This window comes from Eucyclogobius newberryi, unplaced genomic scaffold (assembly GCF_026437365.1).
Source record: "Eucyclogobius newberryi isolate DKJ021-1_F unplaced genomic scaffold, fEucNew1.0.hap1 SCAF_5, whole genome shotgun sequence".
NCBI classification, from domain to species: domain Eukaryota; kingdom Metazoa; phylum Chordata; class Actinopteri; order Gobiiformes; family Gobiidae; genus Eucyclogobius; species Eucyclogobius newberryi.
In genome coordinates, this window is record NW_027316167.1 from 20964200 (window position 1) to 20989840 (window position 25641).

General features: G+C 38.9%; 2 protein-coding genes across 3 annotated transcripts in view; one reads left to right on the forward strand and one right to left on the reverse strand.

The window, feature by feature from the left end:
• Positions 1 to 1392: 1392 nt before the first annotated feature.
• immp1l (inner mitochondrial membrane peptidase subunit 1) lies at positions 1393 to 7618 on the reverse strand. Of its 2 annotated transcripts, XM_072465734.1 has the most exons (6): positions 6906 to 7618; positions 6426 to 6536; positions 6257 to 6345; positions 6027 to 6147; positions 2337 to 2447; positions 1393 to 1534 (listed from the first exon to the last, which is right to left on the reverse strand). In XM_072465734.1, exons 2-6 carry the CDS (start codon positions 6528 to 6530, stop codon positions 1454 to 1456), a joined length of 507 nt encoding a protein of 168 aa, XP_072321835.1. In that variant the 5' UTR covers positions 6531 to 6536; positions 6906 to 7618; the 3' UTR covers positions 1393 to 1453. The 2 variants fall into 2 exon arrangements, with proteins under 2 accessions (XP_072321835.1, XP_072321833.1); XM_072465732.1 differs by lacking the exon at positions 6906 to 7618 and having other exon boundaries at positions 6426 to 6557.
• Positions 7619 to 13361: 5743 nt separating this feature from the next.
• Positions 13362 to 25641, forward strand: part of elp4 (elongator acetyltransferase complex subunit 4) — a 42503-nt gene continuing 30223 nt past the window's right edge. The window contains exons 1-6 of the mRNA XM_072465117.1: positions 13362 to 13567; positions 14191 to 14226; positions 17009 to 17130; positions 17580 to 17714; positions 22781 to 22917; positions 25418 to 25502. Of these exons, the coding sequence (XP_072321218.1) occupies positions 13390 to 13567; positions 14191 to 14226; positions 17009 to 17130; positions 17580 to 17714; positions 22781 to 22917; positions 25418 to 25502 (693 nt within the window). The 5' untranslated portion in view covers positions 13362 to 13389. The remainder of the gene's footprint in view (positions 13568 to 14190; positions 14227 to 17008; positions 17131 to 17579; positions 17715 to 22780; positions 22918 to 25417; positions 25503 to 25641) is intronic.

Here is a 25641-nt window from a genome sequence, read left to right on the forward strand (position 1 = left end):
AGTAAACAGCCAGTGTTGATGCTATAGGGCGACATGTTTAAAAGGCCACTGTCACTTGTGTCAGCATTTCATCTGAGCTCTGGCGCCATGTTGACGTGCAGCAGATGAGTATTAAACCTTGAGAAACCAAGATGTGCTTGAAGCCAAACTATGCTTAAATATTGTCAACACACAGTAAGGACAGGCTCTCACAGTCTTGAGCATCTCTCCCAGCAGGCACACAATCACACTCAGGCAGATAATTCAGTATCACAGGCAGGCTGGACTGACCCTGCGGCCCCCTCCAGAAAGAGGCAGCAGCTGGACAAGGACCCACGGCTGCAGAGACACTCTTCCCTCTGGGAACCACGACCACAGTGCTCCCTCTCTGGCCTTGGAGGATGACCAGCTGAGCTTAACACTACTCTGTGAACGCGCCACTCTGCTGTTGTGGCCAAGGCGCCATTGTGTATGATCTATGTATTCAAAAATAATATTGTGTGATCTTTTTTCTCCAAATATCTAAATTATATTGTTTGTTACCTTATGATATAGGCATAAAAATTAGTTTGTGTGTATATTTTTTGAACCGACTTTGCACACTTCTCACACAAACTTAGTAAATAATTCACATTTTCTTGGTACAGATTTATCGCTTTTTTTTCTTCAAGGTTTTGTGCCCGTAGGCTTTATTGACAGGAAAGTAGTGTGAAATGGGGGATGAGAGAGAAGGGAGGACATGCAGTATATAGGAATTGAACTCATGACACTGTATGCCGGGCTCCAGCTGCACCTGGAGCCCGGCATACGTGTGGTGTGCCTTAACCACTCCACCAACGGGCAACACGAATTTATCTGTTTTAAGTTCTGATGTGCAATGTCATTTCCCCCAAACCTCCACTGTATGACTCAATTGATATTCATAACATTATAGTCTTCACACGGAAAAGCAGAGATGTTAACTATTATTTAACCTGATTACAGAAAGCCTATTCAGATCATGTAGTCATACATACAAAAGGTTGACAATAATGCAGTGTCTTGTGTGCACCTAAATGATTGAGGCACACTAATGCCCCCAGTCTAACACACACACCATGGAACTAAGTGCTCATCAATATTGTAGGCTCAAATGTTAACTTTTCCCCTTCAGAGGCTTAATAAAATATTAAACCAAAAAGCTTTTGGTTTATTATAATAACAAAGAACAAGAAATGAATTGCCTATGTTTAAATGGGGAGAAATATTTGTATGGATCGAAGGATAACCAGGAATGTGATTGAGTGGCATATTTCATCATTAGTGTGGAATAAATTATCTTGTTTACCAATGAGCATCTAGTTAGAGCTTACATTTGTAACTGAAGAGCAGCCCTGTTATACAGTACAGGAAACCAAACAAATGATTGAACTATTAAATACATGAGCTTTATTTAAATAAGAAATACAAGACTATGTATGTACAGAGTGCATTGTCAATCGGACTCTTTATGGCTTTTCACATTCTGTTTGTTTGGGTTTTCTCCAAGGGTTCCAAAGGTATGTGCTGGCCAGAGCTGTACAGACATAAAAACAGACGAGCTTATTTAAAACATAGCATTTCTATACAACAGTTTTACCCTATTGTCACCCCTACATATTCTTGGAAACTAGGGGTTTTATGTTATCAGCTGTCGTCATAGGGCCTCCAGGAGAGTGCGGCTGTCCAATCAGGAGGACAGAAGGGTGGCTGACCTGTTTCCAGGGTCATGGTTGCTATGACATCCAGTAACGTGACAACACGGCAGAATGGAAAGCTAGACAATATGTTGTCCAGGCTTCGGTCAATCAGACACACTTTGAACTTTAACTGACTCATGTCTCTCAGAAGGCTTTATATGACAATATGGGTAAATGTATTGTTAGAGTTGCACCAATAATCTTTATAATGTGATGTATAGACTTCTCTGGGAAACAACCGTTTCTCCAGGCCTGGGACAGACACAAAGAGCACACTGGTTTGGGACTAGGGGTGGGCGATATTGACACAAATGGGTATTCCAATAGTTTTTGGAGTATTCCGATAACAATAGCCAGACTATATTATGTTAATCCAACAGGAATGTCTTAAAACATCTATTTAAACTTATTAGTTGAGGTTTAATTATCGGACAAATGTGAGTAAACATTATCATACAAGTGCAGAAATATCATCTTACTCCCTCATTTTAAAGTTTACAACATACTTTTTTTATTTTTATTTTAATCCACTTTGATTGTAGCATTTTTTTTATTTTTAAGCTATTAACAATATACTTAATATTCTATAATGCATACTGTAGTAGTATATATGTAGTAGTATTTACATGGGTGATATACCTTTAAGCAAACCCGTCCTCGAATTAGGCCGTACGGAATTGGGCCATAGCTTCTTGAGTCTGTAGAATTCCTAAGGTTATCTCCTTCAAGCCATACATGGCCTTTTGGAACCTGAAATCATAACATCACAGGTTGACAACAGAATGTAATTACACTTTATCAGCTTATTCTTAAGAAAACATAGATTATTGTGTAAGATTGTGTAAGTGACATATAAAGATCCTGTGCTCTTGTGAAATGCTCTATGATATGTACTATTCAGAAGGACTTAATATATTACCAGTTGACAAAAATCATAAAATATTTTGACAATTTGACTAAATGTATTCACTTAACTGCAACATCCGGTTATTTCTTAATGAATAAAAGACCTGTGTTTCACTGCATTCCCTGTATCATAAAAGAGTATCTAGTTTAAAAGTTCTGCAAAGAAAGTTTAATGGTTAATATGTGATGAGGATCTACTATAAACACCCATTCCCCCCTTCTTGCCCCTAACAATTTCCCTCACAGTTTTAACGTCAAGTTGCCTATCCCTCTTTAACCCGTCCCGTCTTAGGAGCGGGGTCATGGGTAACGGGCAGGGTCAGAGGGAATTAGCAGAACTTCAAAAGGGGTCATTAGGCTGTTGGCTGAAATGTGCGCCCCTCTTACCCGAGGAGGGCCACGCTACACTGGGGCTCGAGTTAGCCAGGGAGACACAGGGAGGATGGATGAAGAGGGCTAAGCAGCAGTGTCCAAGGGTCTGCACCGCGGTCCGACCAGCCAGTGGGGCGGTCATCCAAGCGGGCTCTAATTCACAGTGACACCAATTATGATTAATCTCATCACTTTAGGAGAGTAGGCTTGTCAAGGCCCTAATTAAGTGCGCTGTCCCCCCTATATATGCAGACAGGATCAACAACACATTATATTGTCATAATGGGCATCACAGGCCACGAGTCTATTTTTGTGTTGCCCAACTTTTTAGCGGCAAAGGTCCACTGGAAAATACACAAATTACTGAAAAAGATCATTATCTACATGGCTTATTTGTCATGCTTTTTTCTTCACTTCCTCTTCCAATCACACATAACGATGGCTCCGTTAGTTTGATAGTCGATAATTGAGACACATGATGTGACATAATCAGGAGGCAGTGACATGCTGACCTAACACGAGGTAAACAACTCAATGAATAACGACGTCACAAATGAATATGATTAAAGGAGTCATCAGAGAACCATATGCCAGCATGCTGGATTCCCACCATTACACCTCATTAACATGGTAACATATGCTGGCTCCCAAGCACTAGCAAAAGAAACAGAACAGTCATCTAACAAACCTGAAGACTCCATAACTGTGCATCTTATTTATGCATTTCTGTGAGTAACTGGAGAGATAATTTGATCAAGAAACCATAACTGACACATAGATAGTCCAATCCATGCACGTGAAAAAAGAGGGCAATACAGTAATGGATCTTTGGTACTGAATGCTTTTGATGAGAAATTTAGCAACATAACTGTGTCTACTGAGACCTGTACAACTAATATAAAGTGCAAGCTTGTGATAAGCAGCAAAAAATATAAGAATAATCCAATTCTAACTTACATTAATGCCAAAATGCAAGGTATTCAGAAATAAATTATAGGATAAATAAAATATCCCTGTTTACAATTCTATCTAAGAACAACTACCTATTGTAATTACTGTGAAAAGGAACTCTCGAGCCAGCTCTACTTGCTCCATGGCTGTGATGGATGGCACAGACTGGTCCTTTCCTGTGGTTGGCGCGTGGGTCGACATAAGGCATTGTGTAACTGTCAGAGACCTGTCGAGAGGTGCTCCTACTCACTGCAAACCTGTGCTGTTTAACAGCCTCCACATTACAGTATTCATTATATTAACATGATTGAAGTGGTTCATTTTGAAAACACTAATACTGGATGTCTCGTCTTTCTCCATAGCTCAGACTAATTTTAACACATGAGCCACAAGAGAAAGTGTCATCTCTTTCCTTGATGTCTTTGCTGTAATATTAGGGTTCAGGTGTCATTGTTTTGACACAACTTTTCAGACTTAGAAATTATTCTTAAAAAGGTGACAGGGCAATTAGTATGTTGTGTGGAAGGAGGGTGGAGAGGACCTGTCTGTCAAAGCAGAGTCACTGACAGCACCTTGTATCTGAAGCTACAAATGACAAAACGTATGCCACTTGTGGTAATGTGCATTAAAACAATGAAGTTATAGTTATAATTTAAATGTGGTGAACTTAAAGCCCATATGACAGTTTCACATGTTTTTTCTAATCATGACATTGTTTGGTGAGCAAGACCCCATGGTGAATATTTGTCATAGTTTTTAATCAGACAAGTTGCAGTTTGACAAATAAAACTTGTAAATTACAGGAAATAGTGCCGAGTTCTACACCAGAATCAGAATCAGAACATTTGCATGCAACTTAAACCATAATTTAACAAAAGAAAACATGCTCTCGGGCGTAATTATTTCATAATTCTTGTATGATTTAAACGGATTATGGCCTTTGTTTACAATCTGGTTGCTAAGTAACAGCTGTGGAATTACCTCTACCTATGTCGTATTTGCTGGCCATGTCAAACCAGGAAGTGACATTATAAATGTCACCAAAATTGCCAAATTGGTAAAATCTTATATACGGTATACCGATAATCATATTCCCTTTGTTTTACTGAAAAGTGTAGTCTAATGTGTCATATGGACTTTAAATTATCAGGCTATGGGTCACATTAAAAAGGTACTTTCTGTGTTCAACCCATTGTCACATCTGTGAATTGTTTTTGGGTTGTTCTTTGCCCTGCCAGGGGACTACAGATGTAAATTAGCCCAAGGCAAACACTGTAACAATGCATCAAATGGCAACATTTATGTTCTAATTGTACATAGTCCCCTCTGGAAAAAAAAAAAGGTCAATAGAATACCAAAATAAAATTAATGCATAGGTGCATGCTACAAAGTTGAAAGAAGACCTGCACACCGCGTGTTGTTGCAAGTAGGTATAGCTTTATCCTAGATCTCAAGAGGCTGCTCAATAGTCTATGCAATACACAACCAATAGAGAAAAGCATAAATGCAACCTTTGCTTTGAGAATGTATGTACACACTGTCACAGGCGCACCTCCGCCCACCCATCAGTCTGTCCACTCGGCTGGCACTAACTCTAACAGGCTTCAGAGTGATTGCAGGCCTAGGCTATGGGCGTTGGAGGGAGTAGTAATAGAAAAGCAATGACAGTGGTTTCGGCGGCAGAACCCCTGCTCACTCTCTGGTTTTATCACTGTTCCGAGGAAATATAGGTGTCGTCAAAAGCTAATATTTTGAGCCATGACACAAAATGGAAGTGTGCCGTCTAAAATGTAAACAACTATGCTGGTCTATAGACATTGCACACCAAGAAGCTTATGTCAAAGTGAAAGGGGCTTTTGCATTATGTATGGAGATGGGGTTCTCCATTTTAGGGGGAAACAAACTATCAGGTGTTTTGTTAGGGATGAATGCCTCATTCAATAGCCATTTGATTGACTGGGAAGTATTTTTTGAAACCGTTTCTTAAAAAAAGATTTGCTTGGTTGGTAAGACTATCAAAAGCTGAAGCTCACCTGGTAAAACTGATAATGGCATAGACTATAGGCAAGGTGAGACTGTCAGTAAATATAAAATACTCACATATGTGTGTGAGGAGAAAATGTCTGAGCGAGTAGAAACTCTATCCCCTTCCAGACCAATGACTCTTTTGCAGATGTTCATAGTTGGGTCATATGGACTTTTTGCAATAACTATATCCCCCCTGAAACACACAAGAAAATAAAATAGTTTGATACATCTGCAATTGTGATCATTACATCATTTGCTCTGATTTTAGTAGGAGAAATACTGAAAAATAGATTTGAACTCACTTTTGTATTTTGCAAAGATGACGACTCATTCTTTCTGAAAACACAATATCATGACTGACAATGGTGGGCTCCATGGAGGGACCAGAGCACTGAAACAAAATTACATTTGATGTCAACTTTATTGAAATACACAATGCAGTGGATGATCAGATATGAAGTCAATACAAACCACTACAAATTCTCCAATGTATTCAAAAGCACAATGAGCAATGCAGCCATATTGTATAGTGTATCCTACAAAGCCCAGTGTCTTCCCTAGAAGGCCCCGGAACATCTTAACCTGTGGAAAAAACATCAACAAACTCAGATACGACCTCAGACAGAATACAGAGTTGTGTGGCCTGACTAGTGTGTCCGCTTATGGTAGGCTGAGGGTCTCTGCATGGGCCAAACAAAGGCTTTTGGGGGTTTAAGTTTTTGTGGAGGTGCAGACAAGGTTGTCGCACATGGTCTACTGCTAAAATGGCACAGTGACATGAAACAGGGTGTTTCATTCTCAGAGACTCAACACCCTCTTAACACCAGAGAACTGCCCTGAACTCTGATCTGCAGTAGAATGAACCAATCAACACCTTGTAGTCAGGTGACGGACAAACACTGAAGCTGTGACACTTTAGCAAAGCGGTTCTCTATCATCCTCACTTGGTACCTGACACGGTGCGGCCTCTGAGGGTGCCACAATCAGCAGACTGGTTATCAACTTGTGTCAGTGCCATAGAAATATAAAGGCGACCCAAACACACACCATCCTGCAAACACATGGACACACACAAAACCTCTGTGAATCTTCTAAGCAAACAGCAGGACACACTTATGATGTTGACTTTTACTCCATCTGCAGGAGAGACACAAGTAAGTGAGTTAATGTTTACACAGTGCATACGTACACACCTGCACACATGACTTAAAAACAAACGGTGCTGATTGTGGGTTAAAACTGATTTTCTGCAAGGACACATCAAACTCCTTCTCTCCAGCTCCTCCACTCTCCTCATGTCCTCTCCTCCTCCCAGGGTATTATTAACCAAAGCAAGCAGAGCGGAAAGCAAAGCCCCAAATCCTCGGAGCTCTGGGAATGACTTCCCAAAGATGGACACGGATTAGTCCCCCCAATGTCTCCCTTTGCCCTGCCACCTCCAGTCCTCCCTTTCCTCCTAGGGTCCCCAACAGGCCGAGTGTCAGGTGGCTCTCCCGGCCCAGCCAAAGGTGTTACCCCTAATCCCATTACCCCCTCTGGTCCTCTCACACATACAAATGCATGAAATGCATTCTCCAATTTTAGCCAGATATAGTTCATCTAAATGAACCCTCCATTACTTTTTTCAAGAATCGATTTTTGACCATTAGTACCTTGACATTTTACAGTAACTAACCTTTGAAACATGCAAGACCAAATAACAAGCAATCAAGATGAACCCATTGATAGATTTTCTTTTTGAGTAGCTGAGGTGAGAATATGTCTAGTAAAACAAAACAGAATTCAATTAGCCATGATTAAAAGTATCCGCATTATAAAAAGGTCCACACCTTCAGAATGACTATCCTCCCAGCTGGTAATGCAACACCTCTGGCCCTATAATTCCTCTGTTGTGATACTAGTGGGCTAAAGGCTAATGTGAATTTCAGACCCGTGTAGATGCAATATGTTCAGCTCAATTCGTCTTGCTCACAGCTTTATCCACGACCATTGAAGACACCTATGATTTCATCTGTACTCTTCTTTCTACTATAAACTGGAAAAGGGCTTTGTGCTATGGCACTTACTTCCAAAGCACAGTGGACAGCCGTGAGTACAGCTGGCCTCATATTCCCGTGTCTCCCCCTCTTCCATTCCAGTGTGCATTCATCATAGGTGGGGATTAAGGGATTTTGCATAACAAGATCACACGGCCAGTGACTGATATCAAGCGAGTCCATATGCAGCCGCCTGGTTTTCTGAGGCACCCCCTGTCATTGATAGTATGCCTGTGTGTGTGTTGTGTGAATGTGGACATGATGCCTTACTTAGGTGGCTAATGCAAAGTGTATGAGGGACTCCTTTGGGGTGGACATCTACAGGGACCACTGATAAAATCTATATTACCACCTATTCCCCAGAGGTTGGCAGCCAGAATATAGAGGCTGCGGAGGCTAATACCCAGCTCATGTGTGAATTGGAAGTAGCAACATTAATTGAGAGCAGCATTACAGCTGTAAATTAACACAAAGTCTCTGTGTGTAATCCAGGATTACACGGTAAACACGTTCATGTGAAAACAAAGAAAGTCACCAGAGCTTTCTCAGCAGAACCATCTGTAGTCAGCAGCCTCCTGCTGTCTCAGTGCTACAGTGCTACAGTGTTACAGTAGATAAAGAGGGAAATCCTCAGTGAATGGCCACCTATGGAAACAACTTATTGTGTGCTTAACTCTATGAGCCTCTTAGGGCAAAGGCTTGACAAAGATCTCCAGATTATGTTTTGTTTTTGACATATTTTGCTATTAACAAACGGTTATACAGCAGATAAACAACATATTTTCATTTCATGTCTTTCGTCAAAATTGCTTTTATAAACAAGACAAGTCACTAATGAGTCTGCATAAGATTTCATTATTACACGGAAATGTCACTTCACATGGTTTTGCATCGGTTTGCTTTGATTATTGTGGGCTGATCTCCAAGAAGCTAACAACTAATGTAACTTGAGGGTATCTTTTTGCAGGTAGGAAGTCACCTGCATGAATCCATAGAAATTAAAATTTAAAGCAGTCCATAGTCCGCTCACAGTAATGACATGTATTGTATATATAAACAACATCTGTAACTAGATTTCAACATAGATTTAATTAATGTAGACAAATTGAAAAGTAATAAGGACTCTTTGGTCTCTATGTATTTATTTATAACAACTGAAAACATTTATATAATTTTTACAAACATAACAGCAATAACTAGCTCTTGATAAAAAACATATGCGATCATGTCTCAGTTGTTTTACAATATTGCAAAACTTATTTCATGCGTATTAATAGCCACCAATCAGACATACAAGAGTCTGACTTTTGCAATTTTGTCATATATCACCAATAGCCATAGACACATTTAAGAATTAATAAAAATATTAAACTATGGGAAGACATGTTTACAATTTATGATCCAAACAAATCATGTCTAATTTCCTGTCCATTAAAAAAATATTACTTAATAATACTGCCTTATTCTTGTGTAAACAAAGTCAAAATACAATTCAAAACCCTGGAACAAAGAGCAATACGATAAGAAATTATTACAACAAAAATAACACAAAGGGAAATTGGAATGTTTTAAATCATATAGTTAAAAAACAAAAACTAATTTTCAACCTAATTTAGTTGTAAATTAATTAACTATTTTACAAAAGTGGGACCTGAGCTCACAAAAAGTATAAACACGCCCAAATCAAAAGTAGTAGTGCTGGATCTCACTGAAAATAATATGAATTTTATAAATCAAGTTGAAGAACAGGAGGTAATCAAAATAGTTGAAATATTTAAAAGTAAATCTACATATAATAATGATATAGATTTATTGTGAAGCCATTAACAGGTCATTCCCATATACAAAACTGGTGATAGAGACACATTGTCCAACTACAGACCTATTTCTCCCTTACTCCAGTACCAAGACATTCTTGAGAAACAAGACAATTAAGCAACTCCTCCACACAGGGGAAAAATAATTAAATACATTGAAAACATGGTTGGACATAAATAAACTCTCAAATAATAATAATAATAATAATAATTAATCATATATTTACCAGAAATATTTCACAAAGATTTGTAAGTAAGTTAAAATCACCATAGACAATGTTCAATTGGAGCAGGTCATAAATAGTGTTGGCTACCTCACGTTAAATCATGTCAAATAAAAAAATTATAATTCGGAATATTGCAAAAAGTCAAATACATCGTGAGTCCCAAATCTATACATCTCTTATATAATTATTTAATGCTACTGCACATGACATACTACTGCGCTGAGATATGGGGGGAAACATATAAAATAACCCTACAAGCAATTGTTACTCTGGTACTCATGGTGTCTGGTGTCTCATAAACACAATCAGCACAATATTTATTTTTTTTCAATTTGTTTTTTAATTCCAAATTATAAAATATAATAACTTGGTCGGTTATAACATTTATCAATTAATGTACAGAGTTAAAAACATGATGGTTCCAGACTGTGTCCAGAACTCACATTTTATACAAAGAAGTCTGTCTTTCCAAGGAGTAAATGTGTGGAACAGTTTACATGATGATTTGTGTTGTACTTCACTGTCAGGCTTTAATGTAAAAACTATAGACTATATGGTAATGTTAAAATATTTACTTGGGCAAATTTAGTTGGGCAAATATTGCCATATTACATGATGATAAATTAGGCCAGAAAATCAGCCTGGTTTTATAGGCCACATGTCATTCTTGGAGAAATGTTCAATATTCAATAAGAAAGAGAGCTATTGGCCTCTAGAGAGGTAAGATTTGACTTGTCTGGGTTGTGTTAATTGATATACAGAGGCAGTCTATTAGACCAACAAAGACCAAGTCAATCCAAATAGCACACAAGGACCTCGCAGTGGCCACCTTCCACCACTAAATTAGGAAAACATGGGCTGAGAGCAAACTGGGCAACAGGGGGGCTAAGAGGCTTACAAGCCCCTTGTCAGATACCCCACTTGTCCCTGAGGATCCCAGATGGAAGGGAGTCTGGAGAAGCAGGAGCAGCAGACACTGGCTAGATCCCACCTATGATGTTGAACACTGGGCAGCAGAAGGTAGAGGAAGGTGGGGCATTAGTCCTGTTGCGCTGAGCTTGAATTGAACTTAATGTGAGCTATAAAAAGAAGGCGCCCCGTCTTAGAGGGGGGTCTGCATCTTCTTTCAGACCAATCAGAGTTAATCCTGTTGATTTAGACACAGACACCTGGCCGGAGGGAGAATGACAGATGTGACAATCCCAGTGTCTTGGATCCGAGGCTTAATTGAACCAACTGATCTCCATATTGCTCTTTTCATTGTTGTCAATAGCAACACAGCCGCCAAACAGCTGAATGTTGCTATTTGAAGAGCAGAGGGCTTAAACCTACAATCAATGGGTCAGACCGAGGAAATAATAGCTAAGTGATATGAATACCTATGAAAGTAAATGTGGGTTGAAGAACTCCCTAGACAATTACAACCAGAAAAATAGTCATATAAAGTCAATAAGCCTTATTGTATTTATGCACCTGCCTGGCCCTGTGTGAGAGAAGAGATCAGATCTTATCTTTACCTATACTATTTGGGAGAGAAGAGTGACTTTAAAAAAAACAACTCACAAACTACAAGGTTGACAGAATTTACATTCAGGTCCAACAATATATCAAAGTAGGTCATGAAGTTTGCAAATGAGCTGAAAAAAAATCTCATGTTAAAGTAAATTAGCTGAGCACAAAAATATCTGAGGCTTATTGTGTGTGCCCTTAGAATATGACTTTCCTTTCGACACTGACCAAACAAATATAGTAGATGACTATCTGCTTCCCTTAGACACAAAACCTTTACAGCTTCTTTTTTTCTATCCACAGATGGCAGACATAAGAAACCAGCAAGAGAAACAGTCCAACAGGAAAGGGTTGACATGTTATGACTACTGCCATTATTTAGCTACATGAGATTATGATCAGAAGCTGAATAAAATAAGGCAAATAAAAACAGGCAAATACAAATGCACAGATGGCACATTGAATGGGAAAGTTTACAGGAAAAAGGTCCTGAATGGTAATAATCCTTATTATTTCATCATCAATTAACAGGCCAGTTGTTAAAAAAAAAGTTTCAAAAGATTTAGCATCCTGTCCATTCACCCAAGACTAGACAAGCCTCTGAGAAGCAGGTCAGTCTGCATGTCTTATTCATTTCATTTAGGCTCTCCAGCATTGTCAGTCATGATATCCCCTCTTGGTCTCCTGTCACTGCAAATACATCTCAAATGTGTTGTCAAAACAAAACTGATGGAGTGAGCACTAGACTGCATCGTCTTCAGGAGAAATATCCATGTGATTTTGTAAGTTTTTTAACATCCAAGAGTGGAAAGACAAACTAAACTTGCTTTGGCCAAATACTCTATGCTATCCACAAATCTCTCAGCGTTGAGTACATTATTTTAATGTTTAAAATGTGTTTTATGACATACAGCTATAAGCTAATATTTTATATTAGTTTGCTGACTCTGTTACCACCTTGATTAGTAAATCATGTATAACTTGGAATATCAGCATTTAATGAAACACCTTCAATATTTTTTTGACATTATCAGAAAATAATACTATGTGGTTGAATGTATTCAACACACAGGTGACAGCTCCTCTGCACAGCAGCAGCAGTGGTCTCAGCTTTTGGGCTGAAATCTTAAAACCTGAATATATCCCTTGTTTTCGGGGATAATTTACTTATTCCAAAAGTACATAGTAAGTATGGTGAAAATCAATTGTAAATCTGACACTTTAGAAATTTTTTTCTGATTTGGCTACCATGGAAATATGCCATGTTTGGTGCTGGTGTGCTAAACGTGCACAGAGATACACTGACTAGCCAAAACCATGTAAAAAATAAACAAAAAAGCCGTGGAACAACCTGATGAACGACCGAGCCACTTCTGGTTAATAATTATTTCAATCATGGATCTATTATTCAATCTACAGTTAAATGTTTAATGAACGATAAGTTTACAATCAGCATATTAAAAGGTTCATTGGTTTAACATTAGTCTAACATCAAATTCTATGATGTGTGATGTCCAGAGCCCTTGCTTTCTTTAGGGTTGCATTCGTGAGCCAAAACGCTTAATAACAGGATCTTAGCATTAGATGTTGCAGGTGAATGTCAGGTGCAGATTAAAAACAGATTGAACGGGGAAACGTAATCTCATAATACAGTGTAATATATTCAAAACGTACCTAAAACGCAGTTGTCAAAAGTCGATCAAAACAACGAATACAACATTCACAACTTCCTGGTGACATTACGTGAGGAACAATCGCGCCGCTGATTGGACAAATCCACTTGTTAAGAGCTTTGATTGGCCATTGACCGTTAGTACAATGACTGCGTCATCACGTCACTGACAAAATGGCAGCCCCCGTGAGCGGTGTGGGTTGTCCTGGAGTTAAATCCTCGTCTTTAAATTTGACGAGCTTTCAGAAGAAAACAAGGAGCAAGCTTCTCTCTATACCCGGCACAAGACCTTCGGTTCAAAATGGACAGCTTTTAGTGTCGACCGGTGTCACTTCACTAGACTTTTTACTCGGTCAGTGCTACATGTTAGCATCCCTCGGAGTACACACTGTCACAGCAGCTTGCTGCCCGAAGGGAAACACTGCACACTTGATTGTGACAAACTAAAGCATGTTTATGCATGTTTACAAGAAATATTAAACCTAAAATTGCATTTGTGGGATTTTTTATTACGACATATTTGACGCTGTCAATTATAGTGTGAACATAATGTGACGTCTTGCAGTTATCTCTATTCTAAGTCTTGATCAAGTCTAATATATATATATATATATATTATATATATATATATATATATGTATATGTATATGATTATTGGCGCGTTTATTGTTAGGGGCAGCATAACATTATTTTACATTAGATTAGGAGGAATAATGAAAAGCAATTCTTCATCTAACTTGGTTGTATTTAAGATAAAATAAAATATGCCTTTATTTGTCTACACATGGGGACATTTGCAGTTGTATATTTGCGTAATGTTATTCTTAAGCAATTATATATATATTATATATATATATATATATATATATAATTTCCAAGAAAAAAAATAACAAATCGGTTGTTTTGTCAATATTGTCTAATCTAGTCAGCAATGTTACAGTATTCAATTTTATGTTTTTATTTTATATTTTACAGGCGGTGGATTAGCAGTTGGGTCTGTACTACTTATTGGTGAGTATTGGTGTTTTAGTGGAATGTGCACTTCAATGTCTTCTTTTTCTAATTAGTAATCTAGTATTGAACTTGTATAGTATTAGGTCATTAGTATTGAACTGTAACATACCTTGATCATTATTTTACAGTTTCTGCAATGTAATTCTCAATATGAATCCAAAACATCTTAATAATAGCAACAGGGCTATTGACTGCAACAAGCAGTAGATTTAATTTTTTATATTTATAATGACTGCCATTTTTACAAGTAAGCACAGAGCAGTGGGCGGGGTTAGAGGGTAGGTGAAATTAGAGATGCTCTGAGCACTCAAGCCTCGAATGCAAAGCAATACAGAATTACTCACACATGCTTTAATCAATCAAAATACAACTTTGAATAAGTTGATGAGGAGGGAACTCCTATTCATTTGTCTGGGCATTTGTTTGTGTCTCAGAAAAGTGTTAAACATGCCCTACACCTCTTGTCTATTGAATGAAACCAAGTGTTCACACTTTTAGTCTAATGAATATGCTCCTCTGCAGATGTATTTGAAGTTTCCAAATGGCATTCAAAACAAGTGGCTTTCCTGCACATAAATGTTTTCTACTGTGTTATTAGCATTATTATCGTTCATCATAGGCTGGGCTATATGCGCTGACAGGCAGTAAGGTTACGGTAGTCTTGTTTTCCCTTCATGCTGTAATTTGTGTGTAGCCGAGGCCTATACCAACTGATGATATTGCTTTGCCCTTTAATTCATCCCCCCAATCGATGCAGGAGTCAGTGATTACACACTAATGCGTTCTTCCCTTCCATTTTGTGAATCAATGTACGGTTGGATTCATCTGGTAATGAGAGACACAGTAAAGGTGAAATGCGTCTGTGCTCTCCTCTTGTGTTAGTCTCTGAAAGAGAGGCCTGTCTGTCTGTGTGTACCCATTTGGCTGTGCACTGTTTGGTTGTGCGGGAGGTGTGATGGGGGATTTGGGAGTGTGTGTTTGTTTGTGCTTGTTTCAGGCGCTCGTCTTGCAGCCTGGCCCTTTAGCCGCGATGGTCTCTTTGAGTGACGCCGAGATAAAATTATCGGTGGTCGCTGTCTGTCTTTGAAGTGTCTGGAGCTGTCCATGTCGATTTGTCAAACCTCTCACTGCCGTATGGTCAAGATCTGGGCAGTTTAACCAAAACAGGCCTCTGTAGATCTCAATCTGTACGACACAGAATGATAAACCCTCAATAAAAGGTCAAATCATTTCAGAAATAAATGGAATGGTTTGCACAGAATCACATTTTCAAAAACAAAAACAAACACGCATTTTGCGTCATTCCAAAATTGACAAATATTTTTGTTTTCCTAAATTTAATATTATGTTTAAAAGTTGTATCCACCGTCTAAAATTCTTAAATTATGTTCTAAATTCCTTGTCCATATCCTTTTTTTTTTGTAATCTTTTAGATCCATTAACTCCTATTCCAGTTTCTGGTGGCCAACCATTCCGACACACTTCCTTGCTTCGTGAACTTGATTCAATTTGAATACAATTAAGAGAATATTCTTAAAGACGGACAAAAGTTACCAATCTACCACAAAGTTCTGATGGCCTTCTCCACCCCCTGTTGCTCGTATATCCCACTACCTCCTACCTCCTCCCCTTACCCCCCGCCACAACAGCCTAATGACTCCTGGAGGTTCCATTTGTAAGGCTCCCATAGAAACACAGCCACAATAGGCCCCATCTTGAGAGGGCCCATCTGGGAGTCTTTGTGGGGCCATCTGAAAGACACAAAGGCATGCTGACCTAGAAACCCATCAATAAGAGAACGGGGAGCCCCACCGACAACAAATTGAAGAGCCATGGAATTTCCTGGTCTAAGTTAAAATCCGTAGATGAGGGCATTACAGAAAACGTGGGAGGGGCGAATAGTAGAGATGCTCGGGATGACATGTCCGTCTTAAGCCGTCATGTCTGTTACCTTAAACTGCCACTGCTGCCATTGTTCTTCTGCCCACTGTTGGTTGTTGTGTGGCCCGGCCTATCAAGTATTGGGTTTGATGGTGGTGGAAATGTTGACAGAAAGCCGAGGTGGCAAGCTGTGTAATGCTATGAACCTTCAGGAGCTGTATTTGTTGGTTGCACTAGTTTGATGATTATGATCATGAAAGTTGTGCATCTGTTGTATCATTACTGTCAGAGTTAGTTTTTAATTTGTGAGAAAATAGTAGATTCAGACAAGCTTTATGTCAGTTTGCATTTTGAGATCATCCAGTGTCCTACATATTCCCTCTATTGCCTTGACAGCTTGACCACTTTATCTTCCAGTGGGAGGGGTCAGGTGAATATTCTCGACAGGTGTCTTGCTCACACCTCGACTGCAAGTAAAAGGAGACGGGAACATTGTTGAGACTGTTGACAAGAGAGTGGGAGTTGTCATATCTAATCCACACACCAAAGTAGCACAAGGACTCCTGTGTTTTTTTGCCTGTGTCTTATATGCCACTAGGCTCCAAAAGTTACTGTTAAAAACGATCCTTACGTCGATTATTGTCAGGTACTGTGATATGGCAAACTGCAAGACCCGTGATGATGAAATGAAAGCGTAGACAACCTGACAGACGTCAGGCTCTGGAGCTGATGAACCCTATTAGAGTAAACTACAAGTCAATACAGTGTGGTGATGTTGTTTTTCTTACAGTTTAATGTATTTGCTTAGGACAGGGTGACACTTACTCCTTTGCTCTGTCTGAACATTACAAGCTTTGATTGTAAAATGTTTGTAAATAAACTTTGTTGGTTTTTTTAGAGGAGGATCGCTATGACAGCTACTCCCGGATGATTTTAAAGTACTTTTTGGCTGAAGGAGTTGTGTGTCAACATGAACTTTTCTTGGCATCAGCTCAGGATTCACCAGATGACATATTGCAGGTATGCTTGTTTAAATCTACTGAAATATATATATATATATATATATATATATATATATATATTTTTTTTTTTTAATCAGCATTACATTACATTTTAATCATCAGCTTTAAAAGGGCTGTTGATGATGTGCTTTCATGATGTGCAGTGTGATGGGGCAATGCTTGAGAGTTTGAGTGGCGTCTTGTAGAATTGTTGAAATGCTTCTTGATGCATTGTACTGAAAAGGCTATAGTTCCACAAGCTGACTGGCACTAAACATGCAGGAGGTGGACTTCTTTCCCACTGATTGATAGTGCTAGGGGTCGCAACCTCGACCCTTTTTTAACATTTCAAAGACATGTTAAGACAACAGGACTTCCTTTTTATATGCAGGATTTATACTTGTATATGCGTCTAAAAGTACTATGTTGTGTAATCCACAAATTCTAATGTATGAATATTGTTGAAAGGAACTTCCATCGCCTATCATGGATGATGTTGCCATCCCTAAACCATTGGAGCATCCTAGGCGGCCTTCTGATCCTCAAGATAATTTGGATGCAATGAAGATTGCATGGCGCTATCAGAATCTTCCAAAAGTTCAGGTAATCCAACACACCAATTGGCATAAGAGTGACCTACTTTTCAGACCCCCTTTATTTCCTTAATGTTTTGGTATGTTTAAGGTGTTGAACTTGATTAGATTTTTTAAAAAATAAATTCTACCCTGATTACACAGAACAAATTAATTAAAACTGCATGGTAGTAAGGTGTGAAAAGTATAAATACAATTTCACATCAAAATTGTATTTGTCTTTATTTGGTTTACTTTATTCTTACAAACTCTGAATTCATAAAAACTTATGAATGTAAACTATCCTCAATATTTTTATAGAAAATATTAAAAAGACAAATAATATGGAAAACATTGTCAATGGTTAATTTAGGACCAAAATTGGCAGAGAAGATTAAAATGCACTAAATGCAATAAACAGAAACAACATTACAATTTTCCTTAATCCGGTGAAAATTAACAAGAAAATTAAATCATAGACATAGTAAATTCATGCAAAAAATAAGAATCTCCTGAAAGAAAAGAGGACTTGGAGTGGTATACATTATTTAAATTATATAATCTATAACTTTTACATAAATTATGTATACAAAACTTCCAAAATCCTCATAAAGCAACTCGTAGATAATTTCAACACAGTTTTCAACAGAGTTTATAAACATCAGAATCAAAATCCGAAAAGGTTTATTGCCATTACCAATGAACAAAATTCACAAACATAGGAACTTGCTTTAGTGATTTAGTGCAACATAAAACTATAACAAAACAACGTCAGTGTAGTCCCTCATTCGTCCAGGCGTGCTCCATTGTAGAAAAAGCTTCAGTTGTAGTCATCTGTACTCTAACTGAGTCCAGATGATTACAACTGAAGCTTTTTCTACAATAACAAAACAACATAAATAAAATAAAAAAGGGCATGCATTAAATAAAAACATATTTAAATCTACTATGGGATAAAAATAGGCTTACTATGTACACAACATTTACAGTTAAATTTACAGATGCAGTGCAGGAAATGAACAGGGCATTGAGTGATTGATATGTAGTTACAGAAACAGTGTTTAAGAAGTGTTAATGAGTACAAAGGCCAGAGGGAAAGATGGACCGTAGCCTGAGGGGAGTGGCTCAAATAGTCCATGTCCAAGGTGAGAAGGTTCGCGGCCGATCACCTTCTCAGCAGAGCGCACAATGCGCTGTAGTCTCTGTTTGTCCCTGGCTGTGGCTCCAGCGTACCACACGGTGATGGAGGAGGTGAGGATGGACTCAATGCACCATCATCTCCGCTGTCAGCTTGGCTTTCCTCAGCCGCTGGGCTTCCACTTGAGCTTCTGGGTGATGGTGGTGCCGAAAAAGCAGAAAGAGTCCACTGTGGAGATGGGGGAGTCTGATAGTGAGGGGGCGCTGGGGGGCTGTGACTTTCCTGAAGTCAACAATCATCGCCACTGTCTTCTGGGCTGTGAACTCCAGGTTGTTACCACTGCACCGGGACACTAGCCGGTCCACCTCCCTCCTGTAGGCAGACTCATGCCCGTCCAAGATAAGCCTGATGAAGATGGTCAGCAAACTTGATGAGTTACAGAGTCGTGGCTGGAGGTGCAGGAGAACAAGTTGTAATTTAAATAAGTTAATTAAAAGACAAAAAATATGATATTTGGGAATAAACAAATAAATTATGATACAACTGTTCAAATATAAGCTGTTGATATAGGCAAAGTTAACGAGTGCAAATTCCTTGGAGTCATTATAGATGATACAATCTGCTCTCACATTTAACACATTTGCATTAAAATAATTAGAAATATCTCTGTATTGGCTAAAGCTTCTGTTCTGTTGCCTAGTTTTACCTTATTTAACTTACTGTGCACTGGTCTGGGGCAATACTTATGAAAGCCATTTACAACCACTGTTTATTTAGCAAAAAAGGGCAATTACACTAATTAATAACACAGGATATATTGAGCACACCAATCTTTTCTTTATAAATTCTAAAGTAAAAAAAAAAAAAATTATATTGTGGAATTTCATGTGGAATTTCAAATTGTATTTACATGAATAAAGTCAGACAAAAATTATTACCGGACCATTTAGTAAAAGTGTATTATTAAAGCATCTATGGATACAGCTTAAGGGACAACTTACATTGTAAAATTGAAAACTATCGAGTGAGTAGAAAACCGATCTCCATAACAACTAATGGAGTAAAACTATGGAACAAACACAAGCAATGTGATAAAATTCAAAAGAAAATCTATGAAAATCTTTCTGAAATGGTTAAAACAATGTAGTTGATGGAAACTGGAATGCGACAAATCAACCTGCTATATTGTATGGTGTTATATCTTGGTTAATATGACTAGATTGTGAATATCGCTAGTATAACCTTTATTATATTATTACTATTATATCTTGTAATGGAGTGCGGGTTCAGTTTGTTGAAACTTGGCGCTGCTGTTGCTTCGCTTCTCCTCGCACATGCTCAGTTTAGGGTGAAACCTGCAAATATCCAAGACTCTCACACAGGTTTATTCAGCGTGGTTTGAGCATAGATCCATGGGTTTGAGGCTGTGTGGTCCTCAGAGCACATGCACAGGCCCCTAAAAGAAGCTGCTCTCCGCTCTGGTTCTAAAAGCTCATGTTAGAGAGCGGAGCATGAACGGGCCTCTGAACACGGCCACAGACTGAGCCGCTGTGGTAAAAGCAGAATCATGCTTCCCGCGCAGTAATGCCCAGCGGCCTGTAGTGGCCACTAAAAGACGCCGTGACTTCAGCCAAGCTTCAGCAACAGAAATAAAGGGGAAAAGGGTAATAAAGGGTTTATTTGGATATATTTTAGAACAATTAATATATAGTTGTGACACTCTGTAATTTTAGATTTTATTGGCCAATCACTGATTGCCTTGATTGCCCTGACCATTTTTTTACTGTCTGAAGTGGAAATAGGACCTTTAATACCTGATTTAAGGATCTGAGAGATTTTAGCAAGGTCTCCAGCAGGATAAACAATAAATGATGTGAGGAATAATCATGACATTGAATACATGACATGAATCAGTTTGAAAGATGATTTTTATTCATTTTCAATGGCAAAATTTCCAGATAACCTTTCCCCATGTGGGACAATAAAGGAATATCTTATCTTATCTTATTTGTCCCACAATATGGAAATTCCATATAGTGTGATGTTTATCCTCACATTAACTGCTGAAACATTAAAACTTAATATTGTGACATCCTTAGTTTGGGGTTTGTTCTAATTCTGTAATAAAGAGTATTTCTTAAACTGGAACTATGACTGGAAGTGCAGAAAAACCTCTGATAGAGGTAGAGAATTGTTTCTTGTGTAGTATCTGGATACAATGTGTTTTTTATATGCTGTAAATTATTGCCGTATCGCCATATGTATTGCATATTGCACTGAATTAACCTATTCTCCAACATTAGCTAGAACATAATCAAATTGAAGGGGGTCTGAATGGGTCTCTTTGAATGCACTCTTAGGGCTTCAATTAATTATAATTTTAGTTGTACACTAGTCCGTAATTAATTGTTTTGATTAGTCAACTATTTATTCTATTGTAAAAAAAAAAATGTTTAAAGGTTAAAAGATATATTGACTGAAGATTTCAAAATGGAGAATATTACAAATAAGATTTAAATAGTACCGTATATTATTGATGAATGTCACATTTTTTTTTTTTTTCACCTTTCGATTTAATAATGTTGTTGATTTTGTTATGAAATGTTATTAAATTATTAAAATTGATACAAATTATTTTAAATGTCAGTTATTGTAATCTATTTTCATGACATCTGCTTTTGTTATTGTCAGATGAGTTTGAAAGAACCGAGCATAGCTTTTTGGTCTTAGATTGGCAATTGTCCTCTCACTAAATCCTTCAGCTTCTAAACTCCTTTGTGGAGTGAATGAGTTCTCAGCCTCTCCTTTCAGAGCTGCACCAGATTACTCACACTTAGCTGGTGATAGGTAGGCTTTTCACTGCCCCCAACTCATATACGTATACACATGCACACACGCCTGAACCCCTGCTTAGCCTGGGAAACAACGGTACTTTGCAGTCCGTGCAAAGGCATGTCTGCTCGCTCAACCCCATGACCCAGACCTGTGCTTCTGTCTTCCCCCAAATCCCTGCCTTTCCCCCTGTTCGAGTCGGCAGGCCTACACTCTTTCTTCTGCTTTGAGGAGAGGTGACCCTTTCTACTACTTCTCTACAGTCCTGGCACTTCTATAATCCATATTGCTATGTGGATTAACAGCACACAGTGCATCCCTGGGGATCCTTCCCTCTTTCTCTCTCCTTGGATACTTCTTTATATCTGTGTCCTTTCTTCACCTCTCCCCCTTACTCTGTAAAATCGTCTTTACAAACCACTAGTAAGCCGCCAGCGGAGGATTTGCATCCCAAATTCACCCCCAGAGTCATTGCTTACTTTCCCTTTACATACACCTCTGCTGACACAACCCACTGAGTCACTCCCGATGAAGACGTCAGATCAAAGGTGAGGCCGTCGGGGCGGGGAAAGAACACTAAGCGGGTAGCCAGGCTCACAAAGAGAAGATGAGCGCCTGACCCCACTGGCCTGCTGACCCCCTCGTCCTGCCAGGAGAGGGACACACCGGGGGACCTAATCCAGATTAAGAGTAGATTAAGGGCCCCTTTAACAATGGAATCCCTAGTTTTACTGAGAGTGAAGAGCTAAAACTCTCCCTCTCAGCTGCAGGAAAACATCCGCTTTCCCTCGCAGCCTTGACACTTCTGCTTTCACAGTCAGAAGTGGACGTTTATGTTAAGAAATGATTAGAGAACACAATTATAGTGGTTATTTAACTTATATGCTGCAGAAATGTAGTGGAATGACCCATAAACAATGCAATTGATTTTTCACAGAGATGGGACACACACACTTTTAACTTTTTACAAAAACAAATGACCACCAGTATTACAATGATTAGGTCCTTTGTTCGCTCTAACTATTAAACAAACAAAATATACGCATTAGTCCTTTAGCAGAGACATTTTACATACATTTTATTCAGGCTGTGCTTGACAGTAAATGTAGTTTGTTTGATTTTCCCAGAGCACACTTACATCATCATCTCGATTCGGCCACTATTATGATGTCTCTAAAACAATGGAAGCAGAAATTCGCCAGGCAGCCAAGTGCCACTGCTTCTACCTGCCTGATCATCTCAACCAGACCGCACCGTCCCAGAGGTAAAATGATAAGGCAACATCTCAGTGTGTTTGTTAAACAGTGAGACACAGTTAAACAAAGATGACATCATTCACAAAGTTTTGTTGCACAAATATGCCCACATTTTAAATCTGTTTTTTTTTTTTGGTGCAAGAGAACTTTGCAGAAATGGCAACATTCAAGAAATATCTGGGAACTCGGAGTCGATTGAAGTCGATTAGATTTTTTAGATTAAGATTGTTCGAAGGTGGAGCGCCACGTTGGGCAATAAACTATGTATAAAATTAAGTTCAAAACATGGTAAAGACTCTTTCTTAGTATTTTGGGATGGTCACAGTACAAAACCAAGGAACTCTGCCTGGTTAGGTGAGAGTTCTTTATTACAGAAAGGAGGCCAAATCCTTTCCATTTGTTGGTTGCGTAGAAAGGGTTTAAAAGTGTTTACCAAATCATGAATGTATAATACATCAACATGGCCGGTGAAATCCTTCATTCGTCCAGGAGTGATCCATAAAAGATTGGCCAGATAAATTGACATGTACTTCTACTTCATTCAATAGTGCTTTGTTTAGCTCATAGTCACTTACCAGTGACGTTAAAACCTCAGGCTTTTGTAAAGCGTGTGTATATATTCAAATAAGGGCCTTGTTTGCTCAGTGTCTGTTTGATTTCTCCTGCGTCAAGTGTACTTAAAGTTCAAAGGTCATGCTGACTCTTTACTCTGAGAGTGCTGCTGAGCACACAAGGGCACACGAAGCACACACTGTTTAAATACAGCAGTCTGGGGCACAGAGGAGGTCTGTGGTCTTCATTCAGTAACGCTTCCTTTTTTATCAAACAAAAAAGCCGTCAGGCAAACACATTAGTTATTCTCAGTTGTATAAGTTATGAAGCGCTCTTTTGAGTTGATATAAGGTGAAGATAAAGTGCAGCTGTTCAGTAAGTTTGAATGGCATTGCCATACATCATGGCCCCTGAATGGATTATAGATCGTAGACATTTTGACAGCAGGAATCTACACCTGTACTTCACTATTGTGCTCACAAGATGTATAACACTCAGCATTTTTCACACACGGCACACAAACTCCTAAGCAGGCTACTCCCCCTCACACGTGGCCACAGCCCCATGTTGATACCCTTGCTGTTAAATTGCACCATTTCACTTGAAGGCATAATTGGCACAAATTGCTCTCTAGGTGATACAGATCCTGTTGTTTAAAACCATCTACCCCCTTTAGCCTCTTTTTTCTTGATTGAATGAGATACTAGATAAAGGCTCTTCTCTTGTATGATCCTAGTTGGGGAACACTATAGCCCCAAATCAATGCACCTAGACCTCATTGCTACCTGAATGAGAGATGCTCAGTAGGGGCAGCTTAAACACAATGCGCTCCTACAATGGCTGCCAACGAGAGGAAACCTCCTGCCTAACTGCATGTCAAACCAGCACAACCCCCTGCCACTGAGAGCAGGCATGGGCAGAGAGGACAAGGAGGGTAGGTGTCCCTGTTTCACCAAACCCTCTGTATCATTAGCCACAGCGGGGTCAGGACGTACTATTGTTGAACTGAATAACTGAAATGGAGTACATAGATATACTTGGCGTAAGTGTAATCAAGACGTGTGGTGTATTACTGTTCTTTATGTAGGACTATTGACGTGTGACCAATCGGTGTATTAGCTTTTACAGCGTGGGGGTTGAATAGACATCTGACTTGGAGCGCAGTGTGACTCTTTGCAAAGTGGTCATTACAATGGTGGGGAGTTTTTAAGTGGACAGTTCTGTGTAAAAAGAAAGGGTTAACATGTGTTGCATATTGTATTAAGGTACAGTTTATTGTCCCTGTAGGGATAATTTGTCCTCTGCATTTGACCCATTCCTAAATACTACTGGGGCATATCCTCAGGACCAGGGGTCACAGTGCTCGTGCTAGGCTTGGCCAGGACTGTAGCTGAAGGATTTTTAACTATTTTGCTTTGTGTTGATGGAAGGGGGGAAAACCACCCAAGGGGAGAAACATACAAACTGCACAGAAATACCATTTTGGCCAAGGAGTCGAACCCGGAACCTTCTTGCTTGCTCTACCCACTCTGCCACTGTGCCGCCTATTTATTTATTTTTCTTCTTAAGGCTAAGGTACATATTATTCCAGATAAAGACCTGACTGCAGCTTTTTTATTGAAAATACTAGACTATTAATTGCCAATTCTTTCTTTGTATTAGTGTCAAAAAATGATTGGGCATATAGTTGTCTCGCTGTTGAGGCGCAATGAAATCCTTGGGGAGCTGACAAGAGAACAAGTCATCTTGTAATTTAATCAACCAAATACATTAATTGGATCTCTTGATATGGATCTGTCTGCATCAGTGGCTCCAGAAAAGCATAGTCAGGAGGAACATGTTGCAGCCATAAAGGATTAGGTTTCTGCCATGATGGGCTCAGCCCAGTTTGATCAAAATGGTCTCAATTACTGTACAGTTTTCATGTACTCCCATGTCTCTGTTTGTACTCTCTAGTCCAATCCTGGAGTCCTACACGGCTCTACTGAAATCACTTCAAGAGGTCATTCAGAAGGAGGGATTTGTTGTCGCTGCCTCATCGGTAAGAAACTAAATGAACTGGATCATGCAAAGACATCATCAACATCTTTTCATTTCTTCATCTATTACTTCCTAATGTAATAAATTGTGAGATAAATCACGTTACCCCACAGTTGCTGTGCTTTATTTACCTAGATTCT